The sequence below is a fragment of the Genypterus blacodes genome, unplaced genomic scaffold, assembly GCF_046128005.1.
Source record: "Genypterus blacodes isolate CSIRO-AG114 ecotype Tasmania unplaced genomic scaffold, CSIRO-AGI_Gbla_v1 ptg000017l_1, whole genome shotgun sequence".
Taxonomy (NCBI): Eukaryota; Metazoa; Chordata; class Actinopteri; order Ophidiiformes; family Ophidiidae; genus Genypterus; species Genypterus blacodes.
The window spans coordinates 2,379,552-2,405,325 of NW_027466831.1; the positions used below are offsets into that span (position 1 = coordinate 2,379,552).

At 43.9% G+C, this 25,774-nt stretch overlaps 1 protein-coding gene across 3 annotated transcripts in view; it reads right to left on the reverse strand.

The window, feature by feature from the left end:
• Nucleotides 1–780: 780 nt before the first annotated feature.
• The window catches only part of iars1 (isoleucyl-tRNA synthetase 1), a 36,543-nt gene continuing 11,549 nt past the window's right edge, over nt 781–25,774 (reverse strand). For 2 of the 3 annotated variants that reach the window (XM_076140872.1, XM_076140873.1), the window contains exons 12-33: nt 25,294–25,385; nt 24,281–24,379; nt 21,783–21,909; nt 20,209–20,282; nt 19,012–19,206; nt 18,669–18,755; nt 18,092–18,175; nt 16,352–16,496; nt 16,107–16,227; nt 15,901–15,992; nt 15,352–15,429; nt 14,720–14,841; nt 12,685–12,787; nt 12,197–12,280; nt 9,453–9,627; nt 7,406–7,518; nt 5,534–5,629; nt 3,315–3,491; nt 3,114–3,234; nt 2,445–2,807; nt 2,021–2,173; nt 781–1,378 (exon numbers count right to left, since the gene is read on the reverse strand). In XM_076140872.1, the coding sequence (XP_075996987.1) occupies nt 1,296–1,378; nt 2,021–2,173; nt 2,445–2,807; nt 3,114–3,234; nt 3,315–3,491; nt 5,534–5,629; nt 7,406–7,518; nt 9,453–9,627; nt 12,197–12,280; nt 12,685–12,787; nt 14,720–14,841; nt 15,352–15,429; nt 15,901–15,992; nt 16,107–16,227; nt 16,352–16,496; nt 18,092–18,175; nt 18,669–18,755; nt 19,012–19,206; nt 20,209–20,282; nt 21,783–21,909; nt 24,281–24,379; nt 25,294–25,385 (2,784 nt within the window). In that variant the 3' untranslated portion in view covers nt 781–1,295. The remainder of the gene's footprint in view (nt 1,379–2,020; nt 2,174–2,444; nt 2,808–3,113; nt 3,235–3,314; nt 3,492–5,533; nt 5,630–7,405; nt 7,519–9,452; nt 9,628–12,196; nt 12,281–12,684; nt 12,788–14,719; nt 14,842–15,351; nt 15,430–15,900; nt 15,993–16,106; nt 16,228–16,351; nt 16,497–18,091; nt 18,176–18,668; nt 18,756–19,011; nt 19,207–20,208; nt 20,283–21,782; nt 21,910–24,280; nt 24,380–25,293; nt 25,386–25,774) is intronic. The other variant, XM_076140874.1, reaches the window with a different exon arrangement.

Here is a 25,774-nt window from a genome sequence, read left to right on the forward strand (position 1 = left end):
TTCCGTTTACTATCATGGTCTCATCAAAATTCCTCACCCAGCACCGATTGTAACAAAGTGTCCTTTAAAAGGAGCCGTCTCTGCTGTTGTACTGTATACATTATTATTTTATAATTCTTGTCAGCCAGCCAGAGGAATAAAGACAGGAACATTTCCCCATATCTGTAGCACAATCAGCCAGCAGGATCCCACTGATACATTGCACAATTGTACATCAAGCATGTGTATGGAATATAGAGTTTTGAGAAAGCAGACGGAAAATATAATTTTCATCTTAAGTCACTTTTTTATTCCATTTGTCACATGATTTGTAGATAATTCCTGTTCAGATTTCTTTTATTACAAGACCTAAAAGGAAGAGCATCAATTTCACCTTTAAATGCCTTAACAGTACTGAAGGGTCAACGAGAAAAGAGGTTTGTCTGTCAAATTGTATGACGAGGGGTGTGTAAGCACAACAGCCCTGTAACTGTTTGCTAATCATGAGTCATGGAAAAAACTACTCAGAACTAAGCCAACATCAATTGGCAGCCTTGAGATGACAAGCTTGCACAATGTTTGATCATTGCCATAATGGTATCCAACCAGTAGTTATATTGTCAGTTACAGAGTTTCTTGGTTTCTTTATTCCCAGGTACAGTTACTGAAGGCCGACTGAAAAAGACATTTTCAATTGAGGCAAAAATATATTTGACAACCCGAGTCATTGGGTAGTTTGATGCCTGGATTTTTTTACTCGACACAGATAGAAAGAAACAAGCCACTTGTTTTTGAACCACCATTCTGCATCTGTACTGTAACCATTTTCCTACAGAAAAATGGAAAACATTTCCTCTGACGAAGCCAGAATAAATACAGCCTAACTGACAACACAGTGAGTTGTCACTTATAAAATGATGATAAACGGTGGAATACAGCACCAGGGGACAAAAGTCTTAGCTAAATGCTTAATGTGCACTATCATACCACATCTTAGAATGTACTTAGAAACATCAAAATCTCTAGACAGCTTGATGGAAGCAAATTTGGTGGCTTACGATGTCATGAGGGATTTGTGACGTGAGAATATGACTCTAATTGTAAAGCAAACAGACAAACTTGACAGACAATCCTGCTCTGCCTGAGGACTTCTTCAAAAAAAGGCATCTGAACACGAGATGTATTCAATCTGTCAGGGAGACGTTTGTCATCAGTTGGACTCTTGTAGATTTTACTTGTACAAGATTCAATTCAGGGAGCTTGTGATGGATCTGGGACAACATGAATGCTACGCTGCTGAATTGGACTTTATGGATCTATGCCTCGGCGGTGGTGGGAAGAACTCTCATGAACACCGTTTTGGTATCGAGAGATTTCACAGACAGATCAGCTGGTAGTTCTGAAAAACAATGAGACATGACGAGGTTACAGGGTTAATGTATGTAAATGTACATGTAAGGATAACACTGCATTATTGAAGTCATTTAAGCAATCAAAAGGGTAAATTATAAATCTAACTGCCAAGCATATCAACTCGTATATCTAGTTTGTGTCTACTTCACTTCACACATGTTGACTTATTGATAAGGAAGATTTCATTCATTCTAAACGCGCTCATGTTGCAGGGCACAGAGCTCTGACCTCTGCAATGACACTCCTGCTGCCTGATGGCTAAACAAAGACAGAAATGTGATACTGATGCATAGAAATGAACTCTAAAGGGATTATTCCAAGACTCTTTTATACTGCATATACGTTGATAATTCATGGTCAAGCAGCAATATGACAGCTTCATATGATCATCCTGGTTTAGTCACAATGATGACGTGATAAAGTTGCTTGCATTAAAATGTATTCCTGGAGTTTCTGCTGCTCTGGAAGAAGTACTGAAGTTATCGCTGACACCTCGGATGATCAAGGTAACGGCTATCGATCTGTTTTTCTCATTCACACTGTATATCCCAGCCATGCTTAAATCATATTAAGTGTCTGCTGTGTGCAAGGTAACGCCAATGGGACATCCGCCGGCTATTTATCTTACCCTGGGTCAGGTCCTGGTCCTGGTAGAGTCTGATCCGTCTGCTGCGGAGGCCAAACACCTTGGCAGCCTCGGAGAGCAGGCCGGAGTAGTCCAGTCCATTTTGTCCCGTCGGGTTTGCCAGCAGCAGGGTGCCAACCTCTCCTGTCAAGCACTCTACAGGAGAAGGGACAGACGGCAAGACAGATGAGGACACATGAAACATATCGTTCAGATTTACGAACGGTTGGCTTGTTGCAAATGAGAGAAAAGTCCACAGAAAATAAAAAGACCAAAGAGCAGAAGAGAAACAGTATGGCTGATGAGTTATATTATTAAATTCAATGTTGGAACAAAAGAGAGAAGTGAAGGACAGAGAGACAGCTTGACAGCGGGGGAACGGCTGATCAAAAACACACAATTTCAGGTTTGTGTCTGAATTGCTCACCAGCTGGCTGTGCGTTGCAGAGCAGCAGGTTGATGTAAGGACATAGGAGGTGCTCTGCGGTGCTGGCAGGGCCGGGGGAGGAGGACTCCGACGACATCACCGACAAAGTCTTACCGCTCAGGGCCTGAAGGTCTGTTTTGCTATTCAGCTCTGCGATGAACACACAGACAAACTCAGGCAAGTGGAACATTACAGGAGAAGGGAGGGAGAGAGAGAGAAGAAGAAGAGAAGACTTACCCGTCCCACCATTGAAGACTCGCATCTCTTTGTTATTTGTTCCAAAGACGCTCCTGCACACTTCCTTCAGCTTGTCGAAGTTTAATATGTTGTCTCCTTTAGGGTTCTCCAACAGCACGACCCCATCTGATAGAAGAAACAAGTCAGATGGGATAAGTACACAAAAACACTGCAACAACATTTCTAGTGACTTTGAACTAATATGAAGTAATAAAACGTGTCCACTAAATGTAAGACCCTGTAACTTTAGATAGAAGCAGAGAAATTGGTTTTCAAAAGCAGTACAATACTGATTCACATTCTTTCGCCTCTGTCTCAGAACCTTAAGAGAAAGCTATTGTTCTATTATTGCTTTATGTTGTAGTTTCCTCCAGTGAGATCACAGTTGGCTCTCCAACAGTTTTGCTTATTGCAGATGCTCTTTTCCTCTACCTTGATCGCTGTCGTTGACCTTGACCTTGAGGTTCACATAGGTACATGCTGGCCCGTTGAGAGAAACCCGAGGGGCCGAAGATCCCTTCACTATGGTTAACTCCACGTCTGAGCCCTTCAACTGTGGAAAAGAGACAAAAGAATTAGAGCCAAAGAAATGAAACACTTAAAGAGCTGTTTAAAGTGAGGTATAATCCTTACCTGAGTCTTCTCTTCTATGATGACGCTGGCAGCCTTGGGGACAGGGAACGGCACAAGAGGGGCCTTGGTGGTAGCCAGGATGAAGTCAGTGTGAGCCTGGATCACAGAGTCCAAGTACTCCCCCTCTGGCTGGCAGTGGTAGTACACTGTTATCTCATCTGACGGCACCAAATGAGCCTGAGGGAGGAGGATTTAATGATAAGTACATTTTTCAGGAAGTACGTGGAGTATACTATAAGTTTCAGCAGTAATGGCTACAAATACACAAAGTGGAGGGGACATGGATATAACGTTCTTCTCCCTACCTTCTATCTTCTACAGGCTCACTGCAAGGTTTTTAAGAATCACGGAATTGTGGTGCTGAGAGTATGGCAGCACATACACTGTACTGACGGGCGAGAGTGTGTGAGTGTGTGTATGTTTGAAGCATTGTATCAGGAGCTCAGCTTGAGAGAATTAAAATAAGTCTGATGTCTGGTTGAAAATTAAACATTGGCCTCAGATGCAAGCAACCACAGGTATGAGGCTATGACCTGAAAGAAAGAAGTGGGCGGGGCATGAGAGAGGAGAGGGTAGGGATTACAGGAGTAAAGGTAAAGTACAGACAGTGAGGGAACAAATAAAAGCTGAATGGAACAAGAGGAGATTGGATGAAAGCCCATCTATTTTGGCAGTGCGTGCAGCCAGCCTCCTCTAACCTTGACACATTCAAACACATTGATTTCATCCTAATCTGCAGTGTGCAGCTGTGTGCACCTCTGCACAGCCACACGCACACACACACACACACACACACACGTGCATCTAATGAATGTTACATGCACACGCACACACACACACACACACACACACACACACACGCACCAATTGCAGTGCAAGTGGCTCAAGGGCAGAGGAATAACGTTAGTCAGATACAGTGCAGCAGTCAATCAATGGGGGAAGGTTTATAGGCTTCTCCTGCCAAGTCAAGGTACTGACCCCACCCTGAAAGGGCTGCTACAATGTGTGTGTGTGTGTGTGTGTGTGTGTGTGTGTGTGTGTGTGTGTGTGTGTGTGTGTGTGTGTGTGTGTGTGTGTGTGTGTGTGTGTGTGTGTGTGTGTGTGTGTGCGCGTGTGTTGTCCGAGATTGAGCAATAAAGAAATTCCAATATGTGAGCAGTACAATAAAACACTGAACCCTTCTTTGTCTCGACATCACACATGCACCCTCTCAAGCACTGTAAAGACCCACTTACACACCCACAAACTACTACAAAACATGTCAGAGAATGGTTGAAAAAAATTAATTCCTATCCACAGGGTGGAAAATTCCTTACAGATCTCCGTTCGAAATAAGTGGAGGAATTCAGCCTGGCAGGGAGCCAGAGCACACCATTGCCATAGGAGGACGGAAAAACTGTTTGTTGCTTGTGAAAATAAGAGGCTGCTGGCTAATCCGTCTTTACTCCCCAGACCACTTCAAAGCTCCAACATTAGAATCTGAAAGGGGCCAGACTGTAATTAAGCTTCCATTAAGCCTGCCTTATGATGGAGAAACTTCTGACTGTGATGCTGTAATGGAAAGATCTTAAAACTGCCCTGACAAAATTAGCATGGGACATAAAGAGGGAAGGAGGAGGGAAGGAGAGGAAACAAGGAGTGAAATAAAAACATAAAACATGGTCCGTGTCTGGTGCTGGGTCTATATTGATCCCAGTATATGGAGGAATGCTGGGAGGAAGGTAGGAGTAGCAACAAGAATAGCAGTGTTTTCCGGGATGCTTAACGAGGGAAGCCCCCTGAAACAGTGACGTGTGTACAGGAAGTAACCTCATTATGTTGTTGCTATTCTGATTACCGAGCATGCAGTGTCCCCACACTGTCTGCCAGGAGGGGATGTGCTGCATATGCTCCTCCAAAAAGCCACACACTGAGAGTGACCTGCTGACTTTGGTGTGTTCGTCATTTTCTGCCACACCCATCGTAAATGTGGCTACATGTTTCTAATGCTCTGTCACCATCTAGCCTTGGATTATTACATGCCACACACGACAACACCCCCCGAGCACACAACTCCTCAAACTACCTCAGTGGCATGTTGTGCTCATGCTGGCACAGATCGGACCGTGTGCCTTGATAGACAAATCAAACGATGTCAGATTCTATTCATTATACACTACACTGCAAATGTGGTACGGCTGTGCTACGTGCTGCTAGTGCTCCTGAAATAATTATCCCACCTTCTTGCGTAGTTTCTGGATGCGATTGATGACTTCTCTGGCAACGCCTTCGTCCACCATGGACTGGTCAGGGGTGACATCCAGTAGCACCAGGACCTGCAGGCAAACAGACCCAGAAGGCAAGAGGAGAGTTTAGAGACTTAAATGAACATTATGTACTTGACCAAGCATATTTATAATTTAGAGTCATGAAGACAGGAAGTGCAGTGTGTATAATCAAGCAATACAACTTCCATTTAATTCCATGGAGCATTTCTATTCCTTATCAGATCACATTATTTATTGTCATCTCTTATCCTAAAAAAAACTCTAAGATAGTAAAGTTATTCCACGTTCCAGAGATCTGTGACATAAACAAATAAAGACGTTGTTCAGCGGCTGGCTTGTACTCCAGCGTTAAGACTGGCACAGGTACTAGGAAAAACCTCGGCGACGTTTCGAGCTGGGATGGGGAAGTCGGCGCATTAATTAATTATTTTGCTGTTGCTGTAACAACAAGGCTGTGGTCCCACAACACTTTGGTGTTACCAGCTGGAGTTAAGACGACTCCAACCATGCACACACACACACCACCTACAAGGCACCGACGTCGTTCTTCAGCTGACACGAGCAGACACTCAGCCAATCGTGACATGAAAGATGTTTTGCGAGTTATCATTCATTTACTGATAGATTCTTCAGTCTCCACTGAATCCCCACAGATTGTTTGAGCTCAGCGCTACGGACTATTTAGGAAAGTAGGTTACAACTCAAGAGTTGACAGAATAACCTTTATGAAACACAGCGGCGTCTTGTGCCGTCACCTAAACTGTGTATCTGTGTTTCTATGCAGTGTGTATGCTAATATACTATTAAAACCTTGTCAATTCCTATCGAAGTGGCAACGATGACAGAATCACTACGCAGGTTCCTAAATTTAAACTGAGGTAGAGTGCAAGTGAGAGAGACAGGGCACCGGGGCACTAAAGGAGGGCGTGCAAGAGAGAGAGAAGAGAGAGAGAGAGACAGACATATGGGAGCAGAGAGATGGGGAGTCGGTGCGATGGAGTGAGAGTAACAGAGAATTAAATAGCAAGCTCGGTAAACTGGTATTAAGGTGCAGCCGTGTGGTGTGTGTACGGTTGGAGGAGCACTGATTAGAGAGGGCCTGTGGGAAACGCATACGTGCTGGTTTCCACTTAGGCGTGAAATGATTTCATACATCACACTCGCAGTAAAGACACATAGCGGCGTTTACTTTATATAACGCCGTGCTACAGGAGCGGGCAGCTTTTTTACTTCCTTACATCCTGCTGCATTACACTAAAGCTCAATCTATACAACTGATAACTACAGTAAAAATCATTTCCTCTACCAGTGAAACTGAGTTGGGCCTCTGGGGTTAGAATATTGTGCGCTTATGTGTGTGGGTGAAAAAAGAGACAGAGAGAGTGGGAGTACTAGAAGAGAGAATGTATTTCTATACTCATGATTATCAATGTGACAGGAGGACTTTTTGTTTTTACGTCTTCTCACACGTCTAGTTTGGAAGTAAGGGATCAGTTCGCTCTTTTTTGAATTCAGAGCACCTGACAGTATTCACGAACACTAGTGTAACACTGTCACGTCTGTGTCAAGAGAACTGAGAAGAACATGAAGGATTTAGTGCCGTTTGGTCACACTCAACACAACTCTCGCTCGTGACAACTTGACATTGGCCAGGGGGAAATAAACATGTTGTTACCAAATGCGTTCAAACTCTTTAGGTGTGTGTGTGTCGGTATTAAATTAAACTGACACGTTGCGGGCTCTCACTGCGGCTGCCTGGTTTTAGGCGACTCGTGGAGAAATTCCTCGTCTTCAATGAAAGTGTGGAAGTTAAGACTAAGCTACCTGCGAGTCCGAGTGCGCTTCGTACTGCGCGGCCGAGTCAGAGCTCTGATTGAAGGAGTACATCAGCCTCAGATCCTCTTCGCCAAGGTCCTGGCCGTCCACCGTGATGGATCCTGTCAATCGACCACAGACAGCAGGGAGTATTCATTATCACAACTCTGAAAACATGGACATTTATCAATCCACTGAAAAAAATGAAACACTTTTAACATTGTAAACATGTAGCTTGTACATAATTCAATGCCACCGAACACAACTGCGACTCAGCATCATCAACCCACCTTCCAAGCAGACAGTAAATTATAGACTCTAAAAAACATCCGGGGGGTGGGGGGGCAAAATAATGATCCAGACGGTTCTACAGATACTCATTACACCAAATTGTTTACACTAAAGCGCAAATTTTTCCTTTTGAGTGAAGGATATTTTGGTGACAGTCATGCAGAGGAAAATTACACACGGCGGTCTGCAAGGCGCATCATGAAAAACACGAGGATCTAAATAATTTCTGAGGCCCTTCATTACAGTTTCTTCAGATAACTTGCATCACTGCATCGGAGATACAGTTTGAACAACTTTGCTTCGTCTTAGACGGAATATTTCATGAGGCAAAAGACATCTGTCATACAGCACTAATGACTAAATGTGAAATGTCTGAACAGGCGTAGAAGACACCGGCATAAAGATGCATTTCTGGTACCAATTATGATCAAACTAGTTCCTCACATTGAATTATTTGCTACATGATGGTGGCTGCAGCAATATTTGTGAGGTTAGTTTCTTAGGATTCATTGTAGGGAAGGTTCCAATTCCACCAAATTGAACTTTCATGTGGGCATGTTTGACATTAGTTGTGGCCTGGACCAGCAATTCCTGACAATATACAACAGTCATCAAAACTCACAGCCACTCCACACTCACATGAGATCTGAGCTTCAAAAACAAAACAACAAACCCAATCTAGTCAGGTTTATGTCTCAATTTAGCCAGTGGCTGCAATTACCCATGTCTGTGTTCTGAGTAAAAACCATGACCATCTTCTCCTCTCCACTCCACTCCTTCACACCCAGAGGCAGAGTGAAACGGTCGCTCTGTTTCTCTCTAATCCCAAGTTTTCCACGCTTGGATTTCCTCTGCCCCTCCCCACTTCCATACTCTTACCCTTTCTTGACCTTTCCTCTTCTTGGCGATAAAAATGATTGGTACAACGGAATGATGAATACAACTGCCACTGACGACAAGTAAACCCATAAATAATTGCGAGCGCCATCATTGTTCCCGAGTTCCTTTCCTCTTATTTCTTCCAAACCTTGTTCCCCCCAAAAGATAAGGAAGAAGTCCCATCATACAGTGTGCAATGTGGCACCTTGAAATGGGTTGTGTATACACACAAAATGCATCTCAGCTATCATCATCAGTCAAACAGCTGTGATTTGGTGCAGTTGCACACCTTTCATCTGTGTACAGCCTTTCTAACACTATCCATCTTTCCCCCCACCATCCGAGCACATCTATCTCTTTTCTTTTAATCTTCCATCCCCCTTCCATCCCCCTTCCGTCCGATAGGCTAGACTTCAAACATCCATGTGATTGGAAATGTTAAGTTCCCACAGCCCTGCTGACCCCCCGTTGCTGCCTTAGACTACCCGAGAGACTCTGAGGTTCTCCACATCTTTCTATAATTAGAGAGACCAGATACCTTACAAATTGCTTCAATCCCTGTTCCAGCCCTGATTTTAGTATGGGAGGCAGGCTTTCATTGTGGTAATTTGATTATAGCTCTATAGTCTTTGTAATTAAATAAATATGACGTCTGGCGAGAAAGAGGATCAGCATTGTCCTTGCGTGGAAAACCCATTATAGTTAGATTGTAGTTCTTCACCAATTAATTATTTTGTAGACAGAGTGACTGTCACCTGTCAAATTCCAAAGTACTTTGGAAAAATGGACAAATTAAAACCACAAAACCATTTTGTTCCCTGAATGTGATTAGATGTCTCCACAATCAGGTTTACAGCGGCACACAACTCCACACACAGTCTCCTACCTGTCTTCTGGAAGGCCTCCAGCTGTTCATTGGTGAGCTCCTTGATGGAGGCAGTGATGGCTTTGAAGGCCCCCTTTAGTCTCTTGCCCAGCACCATGTGGTCAGGCTCGGCTCTCAGTCTGATGCCGTACTTGTCTTTGTCGGTCGACAGGGTCAGCTGGCGCACATTGAGCTCCTGGAAGACGACAGAGACGAGCAGAATGTCTTAGTAAAGGCAAAGACAAGCAGAACGTCTTCATAATTCTACAGTAATTCTATTAATTGCCTGTGAAAAGTGTTACTTTCTCAAGTACAGACAGGAAGACACCCAATTAACTACTGGCACTGAATCTGTACAAGGATTGTAACCGTCAACGAAAACAAATGGGCTATTGTTACAATCTTATTAACTGAAATAAATACAAAGAGTCTTGTGTATTAGCTGCACGTGATTATACTGTGGGAGGAAACCAGAAACTATAACTGGGAATCAGCGAGCATGACAGCCAGTTAATTGGCCAGTGTGTCACTTATGTATTTAAACGACAGTCAAAATGTCTGTCTTCAATACAATGACTCCTGCTCCTGAAGCTAAATGGAGGGAGAAATGTGTGAATCAGCCATGTCTGATGCAGCAACAGAGATACTAATTTTAGCCCTACTGACACCTGCCTTGGCCTGCCATGCTTGGCTTCTTTCAATCAATCACAGAGAGAAGCTGCAGGTCGTGACAGAGACAGGGCTCTGGCTTCTTTGACATGCTGCGCAGATATGCTACTGTCACGGGTTTTGGTGCCAAAATAAAGGCCAGTGCGGGGGTGAAAACAGCAGCACAAACCGTAACAGTGTTCTGTTTGGAGCAAAGTTCAGTTAAATGTAATTCGATTTATAAGTATGTCATCTGGGATTGCTGTGTGCAATGGTGTAGAAGGAGGCAAAGTCGTATGTGCTGATGCATTACAACGGAGCAGCGGTGGGCAAACATGAGAGGCGCACAAGCTACCAATGCCTCAGTGGCTCAATTTGGGTATCAACATGTACTTTCTAAGTCAAATTCAGTGTTGGCTACTTACAACAAATAAACAAATGATTAAAGACAAATAAAGTTGGATACCTAAATGTGATAATAGTAAAAAGGAACCTCAATAAAGGAATCTGGGGGTAAAAGCAGTGCTTATCAGGTGAGCTTTGGGCAGACACTTAAAATCTACATCATCACATTCAATCCCCCTGCCTGACACTGGGTCCATTTGAAACGACATCATACACACACAGCCTGCAGAGTCTCATAGGTCTTTGCTCGGCTCAGGACCTTAACTGCTCTCAATTCTGATCAAATAAACCTTGTTTACTAGAGGGAAGCTAGACGACTTGAAGGTTAAATGTTTTCCCCACCAGAAATGAAACAGTGAGAGAGATAAGAAGTGGCTCAGACTTGGCAAAAGCTGGCAAAATCCCCCAGTTTCTGAAAGAAGCCCTGCGCTGAGGCACACGTTCATTCCTAAATGTTTTGTCAATTCTCTGGATTCAGTGTCACATGAGCGGCTTTTCAATGAAAGACCCATGAGCTAATTCTAAGCTCAAGACTTAGTAAGATTAGATAGCACATTTCTCAAAATCTTTAGCAATGGGTATGATGGGAAATTAAGCAACCAGACAAGCTTGGTGATATTTCGTTTAACGGTCCTTCCCTCCCGTCAATCTAACAGGAGTGTATTAACTCAGGGGTTTGTAGGGCACTGAGAGCTTTGTGATTTTGCCCTATTGAGTGCCATTCAGTTTAACTGGGAGCTTCAGAAGCGAAACCAGTTTGCTGGAAAACGAAGCCATGGTGCCTGGAATGCTTGATGTGGGTGGTTCAAAAAATGATGTCATAAAAAAACCTATCCTTTAACCAGGTAATAGACCTCAGCAATCTACGGGCTTCTTTGGTGAATGGGGCTGGTGATATAATGATGTGGATCAGTATCAGCTCTATCTGAGGCACACAAACAGAATAACTAATAAAATACTTCCAGTGCTAGAGGAAAAACAGCCCTGCTTGTATTTGCAGGATTTTGAAGTGAACTTTTCATGGTGTTTCAGCATTAGGCAAATGGATTAAATGAATAAAAATGTGAACTCATCTTCAAAGACATCAGCTCCAAAGTATGTTTAAGCAAAAGAAGAGTTGGAAGAGAGTGCAAGTGAGGCACAAGAAGTATGCGGCCTGTGAAAGTATTCTCTCTACTCTACATGAACCTCTGCACTCTGGCTAAACCACGGGTCGGATCCGGACCAGACAGAAAATCAATCAGGATCAGATGTGGAGCTGGTTTGGGATGTACAGTATTTTTTGGGATCAATGTATTGTTGGTGAAATGGAATGTGCGCAGATATTTATCATTGTGTGCGTGCGCATGAGTGTGTCTGTGTGTGTGGATCTCTGACACCCTTTACAATAGTTTTTCAAACTATTGGGGTTCTGAAATAATAGGGCTTTGGTTGAACGGCATGGCACCTTTGAAAATCTGATCTAAACAAATGTGTGGCAGCTGTGCTGATGCAAACATCAGACATGCTACGTCAATCCAAGAGAAAACAGAAAACTGAGATCTGGAATCATCCCTAGGCAAGATGAGAAGAAAGTGTGGGACCCATCCATGCAATGGCCACCGACTGACGTGTGAAGACTGTAAATATCAACATTTGAAGCAGCCAACAGCGACTGAGACGCACAAATGATGTCACCAATGGCACAAGACAATGCGTCATTGTTTACTTACTTCCAGAATATATTTCTGGAGGGACTGAATATCTCTCAGAGCCTCGGGGTCCTGGTGAATAACGACCACCTCCTTCAGCGGGTACTGCAATACACAATCATTAAAACAGGTCAACACACACACTTACCATACAAAAACAGAAGGGTTTTCAAAGCCAACTGCACTGGAATAACTACATCTGCACACTATTTAAAGGTATGGCAAACTTGAAATATTTACTTTCATAGATATCATGTATAACACATAGAACGATAAAACGCAATCAATGGCTTAAACATCAATTCTTGGAAAGCAACTCCCTGAATGTTTCCTTTTGTATGTGACTGACAGGTTGTTTAATTAGGCCAGAGCTAATCTACGGTCCCTGGCGAGGTCACAATTGAAGCGTACATGCACTAATGACGTACAACCCTGAATCAAGACACGGCAAAGAGCACAAGGCATGTTCAACATAACAACGTAAGCGTAACAAGCAAGCCCTCCTATACCTTAACGGGCAGGGTCTTCCTATCTCGGATCACTCGACCCAGCTCAATCACAGACTGCATCTGAGAGACGGCGCTCTCGATGCGCTTGTCGATCAGACTCTCCCTGTAACATAGAAAACGAGAGTAAGGAAAATGTGCTGCATGTAGTTTGTTTAAATAACATGCAAACCATGTGGTGGAGGGGTAAAGAGCAGCATTCCGGGGATCTCAACCGGGGCTTGTGTAATACGGGATAATAAGGGTGCATCTGGACATTATAATTAAAAGATATGTAGGCAAAGGCAAATTCACTTTAAATAGCACAGTTCAAACACAAGGGCAATTCAAAGGTTAAAAGCATTAAAACAACATCAGATAAGATGAAATGAAAACATAAAATAAGGTAAAATCAAGTAAAATAACCTATAGTGCAGATATTTTATTTGGTTTAATTAAAGGGAAAGTTTTCAGGCTGGTTTTGAAAGAGTTTACAGATGGAGCAGACCTGTAATCTTCTGGAAGTTGGTAATGTTGTGGAATGAGGCCATTATTACCCAAATAAGCCTTAATTAAAGGAGAATGTGACATGACATTCGGCACAATTTCTCAACACAGTTAGAAGTGTTGGGGTCATTAGAGACTTTCTCTGTGACAGCACTCCCGATCTTTTCTTGTTTTTTTTTGGGGGGGGGGGGGGGGGGGGGGGGGGGTATTCAGAATGTTCTTTGACTTCAGAAGATGAATATTATATTAGGTTAGTGCCACAGATCTTAAAAACAAAAAAAAAAGAAGCCGGATTGCAATTACGTCTGCAGCAGAGTTCAGCTGAAGAACATCCACTCATAAAAGGTACACTGTGACTCCCACCTCTGAATACCAATTAGAGCTACACAGCCACTGATAATCACACATAATGACGATATTAGTCCCGACTGTATGCGGGGACATAGCAGTGTGTGTGCGAGAGGCTGGCTCGTTTAGTCCTCCTGTGTGCAGGTGACGCCGGAGTAAAAAAAGACGAGAGAGGAAAGGATGACAGAGACAGCCAGTCATTTAATGAGCTGATTGAGGGGCAGCTGTTCCCTTCGTCTGATTGGTGGCTGACCTTTGGGAAAGGGTGAAGTAGTCCCATTTGACATCAAGAAGGACAGGCGGCTAATTAAGCAGCAGGGATGAGAGCAGCCAAAGGGACGAGGGAGATTTTGAGAGCCATATTGCTCTTAAACCAAAGGGATACTGGCTCGTGTCTGAACTTTTATATACAGTACTTACATAATTATGGAATTTGGTTTGCAGACTATTGATCCCTTCCAGGCCAGTCTGTCTTAAAGGCACCTATAGGGCTAAAGTTACTGAAGTAAAGGGACTCAATCATATTTTGTGATCAATGATGAAGGTCTAGGTTTACTTTTTCTATTCAAATATCAAACTCCAGGGCGTGTGTGTGTGTGTCTGTGTTCCTATAACTCTGAAAAAAGAAGGTGTCACCAATATTTCCCTTTCAGAATATCAACACTGACTATTGAACTTCAGTATGTCTGAAATTTTCAGGAAGAAGATTTTGTGATTCACTTTCTTCAGGAGGGGAAAATAGAGAGGTGGTATGAAATGAAGAGAACTCATCTGAAGCCTGACAACTCTCACGGAAATACTGTTGAGTCTTTACTTTCAAACGCTTCTACTCTTCAGAGTAGACTTCAGAGAGCCGGATCAGACTCTGGATCAGTGATAGATATCCTGAGGGAAAGGGGGCCTAACACGTATTTTTTGCTGTTTCAGCTGCAGGGCTGCAAAGTGATGTTCAACCAGATGACCTGGTTGAAGCCCTGTGTAAAGTAGGCTTTGATCCTGCTCAAGTGTCCTTGAACATGACACAAAATCCTGCGGAGCCTCTGACTGTGTGTTCAGCGGAGGAGGAAGTAACAGAGGTAATTTCCATAAAGAGATGAAAAAACGGCATCAACTTATTGGATTATTAGAGCTCTAATTACAGAGGGATGGAGCCATGGATGCTCCTACAATTGAAGCTTCACTGAAAGGGTTATTTTTCCCCAACCTGACTTGAGGCAGCATGAGATAGTGGATGCTGCGGCTGTCCTTCTCTTCAACCGAGGCAGGGTCGATGAGGTGACGCAGGTTTTGGTACATCATCTCTGTAATGAAGGGTGTGAAGGGGGCCTGAGGGTGAAGAGGAGAGAAAGAAGACATGAGGGAGAGCGAGGGAGAGAGAAACAGAGGGGAGGGAGAGATTACTACTGAAGCCGCTATCAGGCTATTTTGCATTGTATGAATAGGAAAACTCACAAGGAGCTACAATTGGTGCAATAATTCATACATAATTCACTAGAGTGAGGCTAATTCTAATGAGATCCACTGACACTTAATTTGTACAGCTCACGATTGAACTACATTGATCTGGGTTATGCTAACTGGCTCTTAGCTTGCCATTCTTTCACATGCAAACATCTTCAGTTCGTTCTACATAAAACCTCTTTCCTCTCATGCATTATTCATTCACTACACAAACACACGTACACAGTCCCCTCTTCCATAGCAGCGTTACTGCATTCTGTGTCTAAGCCTCAGCACAAATTTACCCTGTAAAATCTCCCCTCATTCTGTTCTGTCTCATGAGTACGCACACACGGGCACGCACACACACACATAAATACAGAAAATGTGACTCACCATCAGCCTGCACATGGAGAAGAGAACGCTGAAGAGGGTTTCCAGCGCCCACAGGCAGTCCTCAGCGCCACTCTCTCCCTTCAAAGTTCACACACACACACACACACACACATCAATACATACAGCACAGTCCCCTTCCCTTGGCACTGCACAAAGATAAAAGTCTCATAGCACACAAAGTGCATGAATCCTCAATCCAATTCAGTCAAATGGTGACTGGAGGATCCGCAAAAATGATTGCTTTCAAATGTCTACAGATGGAGGCTACCATTAAAGTCAAGAGGCTCGCTGGTAAAGTAAATCAATGTTTCAAGCATTTGAAAGAATTATTTATGTGCAAAACAAAAACAGACAGAGCATAAACACTAAAGAGGCAATTTTACACATCGATTTGTCATGGATTTGATCGGTAAAAACTCCACATACATTTAACTCATTGTGTTATTTATGTCATTGTTTATCGAATCTAATTCATAACTTCCATCTTTTTGTGCACAAACCCTCAACGACCCAAACTCTACACCTGCTGGTCTGCGTGTGAGCTCTCACCTTCAGACGGCGTCGGTTGGTCCTGACGTACCAGTTGGTGAGCATGTCAACAAACTTGACGAGTCGAGGCACGACGGTGTACAGGCGGTACGCTGCAAGAAGACACTGCGGTCAGCTCATTTAGATTAAGTATAAAATCCACAGGGATGGGGGTGTCAGCCGTGATGGACAAAGACATATTCAGCTCCATTTACACTGCGACTAACCTTCCATCTCGGCCTTGACGAACTGGATGAGGGACTGAGTGAAAGACTGAATCCATTTGTCCATGATGTTGTCGCTCTTCTTCGCTGTGTTCTCATTGTACAGGAACTGAACGTCCTCCTCCTAAACACATAAAGGCATCAGCCCCCCGAAAAAGTGATGTCATTTATGAAGCGTCAACAGAAATAATCAAATGAGTATCGTGGTAGTAAAATCATACATGTATGTTGTGTTATTACTTATATACCTTGTGTAACCTCTGCACGTTCTGCACCAGGAAGCGATAAGCATTGTACCAGGGAAGGAATACGTCCTTCAACACGTCTCGCACACCCTCCTCTTTGAAGCGCAGGTTCTCCGCCCTCACCACTGGGGAGTTGATGAGATACAATCTGCGAGCAGAGCAAAAGGGAGTGAGCGAAAGGGAGTGTGTGGCAAGGAGGAGTGAGTGAAAGCGTCTCCACACCTGTTACTACATTGCAAGCAAGTCTTGGTAAGGAAGCCTGAACTTTTCCAGGTGCGTGGGTGAGTGAGTACTTTAGCCGGCGGTGCACCTACGCATGTCAGGCCAATGTGTGCAATGTAGCTAGGAGGAGTATTTATGAGAGCAGCAGTCGGGATACAATTTGCCAAAGAGAGCGGTGTTGGCCTAGTTACACATTTAAATCCCTAGACTTGTTCTAAATGCACTCTGAGGTATACGACTGTTCTACAAGACAGAGGTTTATACTTGTGTCCCAACAGTGACGCAGAAAAAACTATTCACATCCTTCTTCCAGCGACTGCGAGAGGCAAAGCACTCAAAATCGACAACAGCGCACATTTTACACCGCAGATATAGATAAGCTGTTCTATTTGTACAAACACAATACGAAAGATGAATAGCTCTACGGATCGGTCTATAAATTACAAACGCATATGAGAAATCACATTTTATCTGGGTACAACAGTTACTCTGTTAAAACACTGAAATACATTTCTCACACAAAGAGAGCGAACAGAGAGGAGCAAACAATCAAAAGTTTCATTGCAGTGATTATCCCACACTGTGACATATCCGTGTCAACTTCAAGCAGGCCGAATGTGTACCAAGGTGGGTGGGACGCTCCTAGAAACCATGAAGGAGAGCTGGGATGTTGGTTATGGTGAGCATCCTAACTAATGAAAAGCTATCAGTCAACATTAAATACACATGTGTTAGGGGATTCTGGCTATATGATCATAATTTCAGTCTTATATTGGCTAACAAAGCCATGTCAATTCATATTTATGTAACTCTGACAGGCTCCGGCACGTAACGTTTGGTTGGAGAGAAAATGTGCGACGGTGTTTCTGGAATAAGGCGACCTGATGCAACTGCAATGCAATAGGCCTCGAGGGATTTGAATTACTGAAACTTTAAAAATATAGATGAAGAAGAAAAAAAAACTATGTTACAAATCCATCCTCTAGTTCGACAATATGAGGAAACACAAGGAGAGAGGGTCGTCACCTCGCCCGGATTGCGTGACAACACTTTCAAACAAAGTAGCTTCAAATTCATTCTTCAACTTGACTGTCACTACTTCATCTTTCATCAGGTGTAACAATAACAGTGTGTCATTTAAATTGCGTAAGAGCTTAGAAAAGATAACGTTTCTGTTTGAAATGGACGCCTTAAAAAGGAACTGTCACATTTTTCAACTGTTCACTCAGCGTCCGTCTATATAGGAGCATATGGTGCAGCTGGATGGTGCTTTATTCATTAAGCCATATGGCCTTTCCACTCCTACAGGGCAAATGAGAGCGTGTGTGAGGGGGGGGCAAAGTGTGTTTGCATACGTGAGTGTGCTTATATGTAGGACTAGAACATAGTTACGTTTAGTTACTTCGCCCCGCCAGGACCATGCCTATAATTAACATAAGGTTTAACATACATAAATAACCCCGCCACCGCACAGCATTCATGATTTGGAAACACACAATGGCAAACAAGCACAGAGCTGACCTGAGGGCATCAGCTCCATAGCTCTGCACTACCAGTCCTGGATCTGGGTAGTTCTTCTTACGCTTGCTCATCTTCTGTCCGTCGCTACAGGGAGGAGACGGGCAAACGCATTAATGTACATACACACGCATGCGTGCCCAGAAGTGCATGCTAGAAACCATGCACTTGGCATTCAAATTAGCCGAGCTCTTCCAGGTCAGCAGGCCTGTGAGGACAATGTTGGGTTTATACCTCAGGGCGGAGGACAAGTGGGCTCTATTGGAGAGCAGATCTAAGGGCTAAATGTTCCAGCACACATTGGTACAAAGGAACACACAGACGAGAGGTGAAAGAAGAAGAAGAAATGAGAGAGATGAAGGAGCAGGTGGAGGAGAAGCAGGACATATAAATGTGGCATTGAAGAAAAGGAGGATTTTTGGAGTCAGAAAAGAAAAGAAGCTGGGGCGGGGGGGGGGACAGAATGGTGTCTGCAAACTTTGCTCAACAATGTGTTTGAAAATGACTTAGTGAAAATGTATTTTATTCACACATGACAAAAGAGAAGGGAGAGGGATTGTCATTATGTAAATGAACTGACCTTGCAAGCACGAGTCCATTAACAATGACATTCTTGAAGGGCGGCTTGCCAAACAGAGCCGTGGACAGAACCAGCAGGGTATAGAACCTGGAACACAAGAACACGGTGAATGATGTCACAGTCACAGGTACAACCCAGAAGAAAGTGGAGAAACTCTTCAAATTCATCATTTTGATTATGCCACTTAGAATAACTCCATAAAATTCTAATTTGTGTGAGGAACATGATTGTCCCCGACTCGTCCCGCGACTGTCCCTCCTTTCAGTTCGCCGGGAAATGTGCGTTTCTCATCTGTCAATCTATTCCTCCATCAATTAACCATTAATTCCTATTCTGGGCTTACCATCCTCTGGTCTGGTCAATGCCTTCAGCGATAAAGTCTGCTGGGAAAGTGTCTTCAAACTCTTTCCTGTTCTCGAAGGGGTAATGGGCCTGGGCGTACGGCATGCTGCCACTCTCAAACCAGCAGTCAAACACCTCGGTGACTCTCCGCAGCACGCCCTTACCGCACCGCGATGGGATGGTCAGATGGTCAATGCTGAGCAGAGAGATGAAGGCAGTTGGAGATCAGGAGAAGCGTGTGAGTGTGAGTGAGAACCTTATAAAACTGTACACACATTATAGATCCAGGGGTCTTTGGCTGCAGTCCGTAACATTGATTTTCACCGCTCACCTTTGGGACCAAGGCTAGAGAAAATAATAGTGGTGCTTATGATGTGCTGAAGTGCTGTAAAATTAATTTATTGCTTAGGGTTATAAACACAAGGCTATAGATTCATTTAATCCTTGAAACTCACTCTGATCATTCCACCAGTAAAGTTGCTTCAATAGTGGAAAAACATGAACATGGCTTTTATCTTACAGAACTAACAAAATGTCAACCCCCAGGACGTGCCCATTAAAACTAGATCAAGTGCAGCGAATGTATGGAAAGTCGCCTTAGCTGGAGCCTGGGTTCTTTCAACACTACATATCCATGGGAAGTTGACTTGGCACATTTGCTTCCTTTTTCCCTATCCGGCTACAACCTTCACATGAACCGAATTAGACACACTCGGGCCTCTAACCTGCCCAATACAACCGACTGTTACCATTAAAGCTGCTCCCCTGCTGCACTCTGCTGTCCTTAAGTGCCCTGTTCTAAGGGTTCGGAGAGAAGGGAGACCGTTAAGTGGCAGGCACATTACAAAAAGAACTACTCAGATTTTTTCTCAGTACATGAATGTATCATTTTGGCCGCCTGCTCTGGAGAGGACTTGTTATGAAACTACTTGCAGAGACGCCCGGAATACACAACACGAACCGAGGAGGACGATGAAAGCATCTCGTTCCTCCCCCATCAATTAAAAATATGCAGCCCCGCGAATGTGATTAAAAGTAATTAGAGGATGTCCAGCGGATGGGTAAAGTGATCCACGTTGGGAAGTCTGGTTCCTGGCAGACAGGTCACATTAGAAGGACACGGGGAACAATTCAAAATGATTACCACACACACACACATCTGCATGCACACATTATCCACGGCTGGTCGGTGACTGACCTCTCCCGATGCAGATCCGTTACTTTGACTCCGGTGAACTCCTCTAGTTCTGCGATCGACCCGACACACACCACCTGATGGACACACACACAAGCATTGAGATACAACATGTCGATACAGGGTAAGCAACATCAGGCATATTTACAGAATTTCTAAATTAGGATTCCAATGATAAAATTAGTAACACTGGCTGAGTGATCGACAATTGACTCAATCTTCCCTTTCTTACTGGTAATTTACATCTAATTATGAGTAATAGTAATGGTAAAGCCTACAAAGAACTATCTGTGCTAACTTTCTTATCATTATTTTGTATTTTCTTATTACATGACTGAAAAACAGGCCTTTAACACACTTCCTGAGTAAGTTTACCTTGGAAAGTAAGGTAAAGTGTGTTATCTGGCCTCCTCAGAGAGTTAACCTGTAGGCTCTGCTCCAGTTTTACAACAGTGCCAGGTAAAATGGCCCAGATACAAAGAAGTGAGGATGAAGAAAGCCCAAAACACGAGGACAGGGAGATGTAGTACGCAAAGAAAATATACTGACATAGAAACCATAGTGGAGCACATAAACACACCGACAGACACACACACACTTCTCCAAATTGAGTGTGTGAGTTAGATCTAAGGAGTGTGTGTGAGGGCGGCGGCGGCACCAGGGAGAGCCAATGTTCTGGAAACAGTCATAATGCTATTTCCAGCAAGCAGGTCGCTGGCTGTCCCTCTTTCAACCAGGAGACCGACTCTTCATTTTTCACACACTCAAACAACCCAATTCTGACATTTAGATTCATTTCAGTCCACTCGTCATAGTTGGCAGGGCTCGGTAATGAACATTCACAAGTTGAACATTCTCGGTTGGGTTCGGGTCTTGACCGATAACGACGTCTATTTCCTCTTCTGCCTGTCATGTCTGCAGTTTTCCCGTCCCGCACTCTCTCATTTCTTAACCGGCTCATTTATTCCGTCCCTTTCTCAGTCCCTCCACCGAATCTTCCTTTTCTCGCCTCAATTCTAGTTTTTGTCCTGGACCTTTGAAGTCGTCTTTTCCGGCGCAGTAATGAGAAGCCGACCACATTTGGGTTTGTGTTTATGTGCTGTGTACTTGCTTCGTCGCATGACTCACGTGTTGAGCTCATAAAGGCGCTCAGTGATGCTGCCTGGGGACGGCTCGCTCAGACTGCAGGGCAGAGCCACGCTTGACTCGGCTTTGACACCGTTGTCACCTCAACCGGCAGTGCCAGAAGACTTTTGAGAGGACGCCCCTCCCCCGCCCACAATATAAAAAGGGCCAAGCATATTAAGCTGTGTTCCCCCTGCCAATTTATATGGAGAACCCCAGATAGGTTTGCCTTGGGATACACAGTGTTCCTTTGAAGACAGAAAATGAATGTGCCATGGTAAATATAAATGGGATTTACAAAGAACGCTTATCTTCCATTGCATCCTTTCATCTAGATTTATACCTGACTGTTGCTCTCACTGCCGCAAAAGAGGGATGACGTATTAAAAGCATTGTGCAGTCTATTTACAACGGAAAAAACGTGTGCTTTTGTGTGTGAGCATTTGACTGACCTCCTCAAAGTCATCGCTGACCCAAAGGGGGATCGGTGTACCCCAGTAACGGTTCCTTGAAACCGCCCAATCGCGTGCGTCCCGGAGCCAGTTCCCAAAGCGCTTCTCACGCACAAACTCTGGAATCCTGCAGAAGGAGGAGAAGAGAGATATGTTGTGCACAGGTTTCAATTACTTATAAAACATAAAACACTGCACTGCAACAATCGTGTCTCCTGACGCTGGCGAGTGGAGCCGATTTCACATCAAAAATGACAAACAACAAGCAAACAGCTGCTATACTCGGCTTAAAATCTCATTAGGTACTCAAGTATTTACTGCTGCTACTTCCCAAAAGTCAATTTAATGTGCTGTGTATCTCCTCGCAACAACAGCAAGTATAGTTATTCATCATTAGCTCTTTTGCTATTATTGGGCTTGGTTCTATCCCACCTTCTCCTCATTTTTCCTCCCGAAAATAAAATGTGCACTGCCCTTTTTATGTAGCTTAACTGTAAAGGTTAACGTTTCCTCCGAGGCATCTTCCTCCTTAGTACACCTCGGCTCTCTATTTCCCATTTTACCTTGACCAATTTCTAGCTTTCACCCACTGTCTGACACACACACACACACACACACACACACACACACACACACACACACACACACACACACACACACACACACACACACACACACACACACACACACACACACACACACACACACACACACACACACACACACACACACTTTTTTTCCCTCGCCCCCACCCCTCTTGCTGTGCTTGGCCATGTTACCCGGGAGAATGGTGCAGGGGGTATAAATCGTCGTCAGGATTCACACGCGCTAAGCAACGAGTTCATCAATTCCCATTTGTAGGAGGCATTTCTATTTAGGCCCCTAATATATCAATTTAATGATTTTTCTTTTCCTGCTCAGGCCGTTCCGACCCCCACCTTCCCTCGGCTCCCTCTCCGTTGGTGCTAAATGTAGAATTTAGAGTGTGCCGTCTCGCGCTGGAAATGCGCAGCGGAGCCATTTAACATGTACCGGTTTCTATTAAAAGTCGCCGACACCAGGGACGGATGCAAAAGGGAGTGCGAGGGGCAGAGGTTGTAGACCGACTGAACGGCAGAGATACGAGTGCGCACAGCGGAAGAAAGAGAGGGTAACGGGACAATACAAACACAGAGGGGGGAGAAGCAGAAGCTAGGTTGAATGATTTGAAAACAAAGAGCTGGAAGGGAGAATGTACAATGCAGGCGAAGAATGTGTCTCTACCATATTCATCCTTTAAGGCTAGAAGGAACCAGCACTGCACTCGTGTCTCTCTTACAATCACGTACTGAAATCAGGGATCAGTACACAAAAGATGGAGTCTCCTTGCTCCTTAATTTATTCAGACACGCATAAGGAGAATGCAGGCTGGGTGAACCTTCTCAGTAGATACTTGAGAGCGAGCCCACCCACTGCAAACTGAGATAAAATGAACAAATCACTTTGAGAATGCGGTTAACTAGCACTTTGCTTTCTGGAGGAGGTTTTCTTTTTTTCTCAGTCTCATCAGCTACCAGGAACTTAATATAAAAAGGTACTGAACTCGGCAAGGATTCTGCTTTCATTAGGATGCTGATGAGCTGCCAACCCTCACCAACAGGCATTCTTCCTGCGAATAGAACACTTCAGCATGAAAGTGTGATTCTAATCAAAGGGTGTTCTTCTTTAAACAAAATCAAATGATTAAGATTTGAGAATAAGCATAATTGGGAAGCTCAGAGCATCAGTGTGCAGCCACACGGACACAGTCACCGGGATGGGGCGTGGGTGTGTATGTGTGTACGTACGTGTTCTTCTTCTGAACGCACCCATATACACAAACATATACATACATACATAGATCCACACATATACACAAATACCTACTTCCTTTCTACTCAAATAAAAGCACCTGGAGCATGACTGAAGCATCCAATAAATACAGAATTTATCCTTAAAAGTAGTGTGTGTGTGTTTGTATCAGGCTGCGTGTGCATGTGTGTCCGTGCGACTTCACCTGCCTCGTGGCTAGTCATTCATCTCAGTTTGACAGTCCCATTACCAGAGGCAGCTAGCGTGGCTCAGAAAGGAGCACTGGGAGCAGCGAGGGTTATACCACTCAGCAGAGCCATCATGCCAGCACTTACTTTTATTCTTCATTCTGTCCTCACAATTAACAACAGGCTAATTTCTCCTTCTTTCTAAAACATTGGTGTCATTTGCATTCAGATAAAATGCCTTGTTGTGGATTCTAACCCCGTATCCGGTAACACCACGTCTGTCCTGTATTATGGTTGATGGAGGGACTTATGACTGCGACACAAACAGGCCATGCGAGAGCGGCGTCATGGCTGTGATCATTCCGTTGATGTGATTACCGCGCTGGGCTTGAAATAATTTGACCACCTGTTTGGCGAGGAGCCCGTAGCTGGAGACACGACGCTTGTTTTTTCCGTTTGCTTCCCGAACAAAGAGCTTACCAGTAGCATTTCCCATTGTTCTCCAATAGCTTCTCCACCATGTGCTCGACTCTCACGAACCAGCTGGGGACGGCTTTGTAGATCAGGGGAGTGTCGGACCTGCAAGTACACCAACAGGGGAGATGATGATTAAATATTAAACGTGGTTAAGACTACATCTGCTGCACCAGTGTTTATGTAGCTACAAAATTGAGACGTGCATCTGGAGATTCTGTATTGTAAAAATTGGTTGGCTATTTAAATGTGAACACAAAAAATTGACAGTACTGATATTTGAAAACGAGTTAATAACTGACTATTTTCTTACGGTTTGTGCCGCTGCGAGCTGGATTCATCACACATTTACCAGCTCTTCTGCAATAGTTAATGGTGGGTGAAAATGGCAACTTTCTACATTTCTCATCTCCAGGAAAAGCAGAGGCACAGCCAGTTTATTTGGAAGTGTGCTTATGAGCCCGTGCCAGCTAGTGGCAGCACGCACATCTCCGTATACTAACTAGGGTTAATGAATCTTGATCGGGTCAGGCGTCGGCTGCTCAGCGTGAGACGGTGTGTCAATGCAAAAAAGCAAGTACGTGGGCGGATCTGTGTGTGCCGGTTGAAAAGATGTGATCATGTGGGACCTTGAGAGGCTACGTGCGCCATTGGTTGCAAAGGCTTTGTGAATTGATTCCGTGCAGAGGACACAAAACTGCTAGTGATGTACAACGCTAATGGTCCTGAAGGAGCCATGAGCATACAGAATTTGCATACTATACTGCTGGTTAAATGGATAATATCATGTCAGCTCATTATATCTCCCGACAGTACAATAAACTGAACTGACAAAGCACATAATGTGTTGTCCAGGATGTCTAACCTTTATCTCCAGCAGACGGGGTTATCCTAAACCCTTGGCTTTAAGGGCCCACTGTGGCACACTAATGGAAGCTTTAGAGTAATCGAATTAAAAAAAGGAGCCCCAGTAACGGGACACAGTTAACAGAATCAAGTAGCTGTAACACATATCTCACCTCCAGCAGAAGGGGTAGCTATGCTTGAAACTGCTGGCATTGACGAGGCGACCTTTCTCCTTCAACCACTTGATGATATGCTTGTCAGCATCCTGCCCACAGCAAACAAAAACATTACATTAGACATTACTGGCAAGCAGGAATAGGAGTGATAATGGATGACCTGGAACGTCAGCGGCTCCTTTGCATTATGTTCTCATCTTTTCTTTTGCCAACGCAATTAAGTAAAACATCTAATATGTTCTTGTCATAAGTTGGCACAGTCTAACGTTTATTTAGTTCGATTATATTCTCCTGCAACAAGAACTCCAGACAAAAACATCATGTTAGTGTTTCCTAATCTCAAGATAAGTCTTCCAAATATGATTTTATTGCCCTTAATAATTCACAATAGAGTACATATTCATAACAGAATAACAGTTATTAGAATCATTTCAGAGCCAAGGAATCTTTGGAGAAGCTACCGAGGAAGAACATTGTG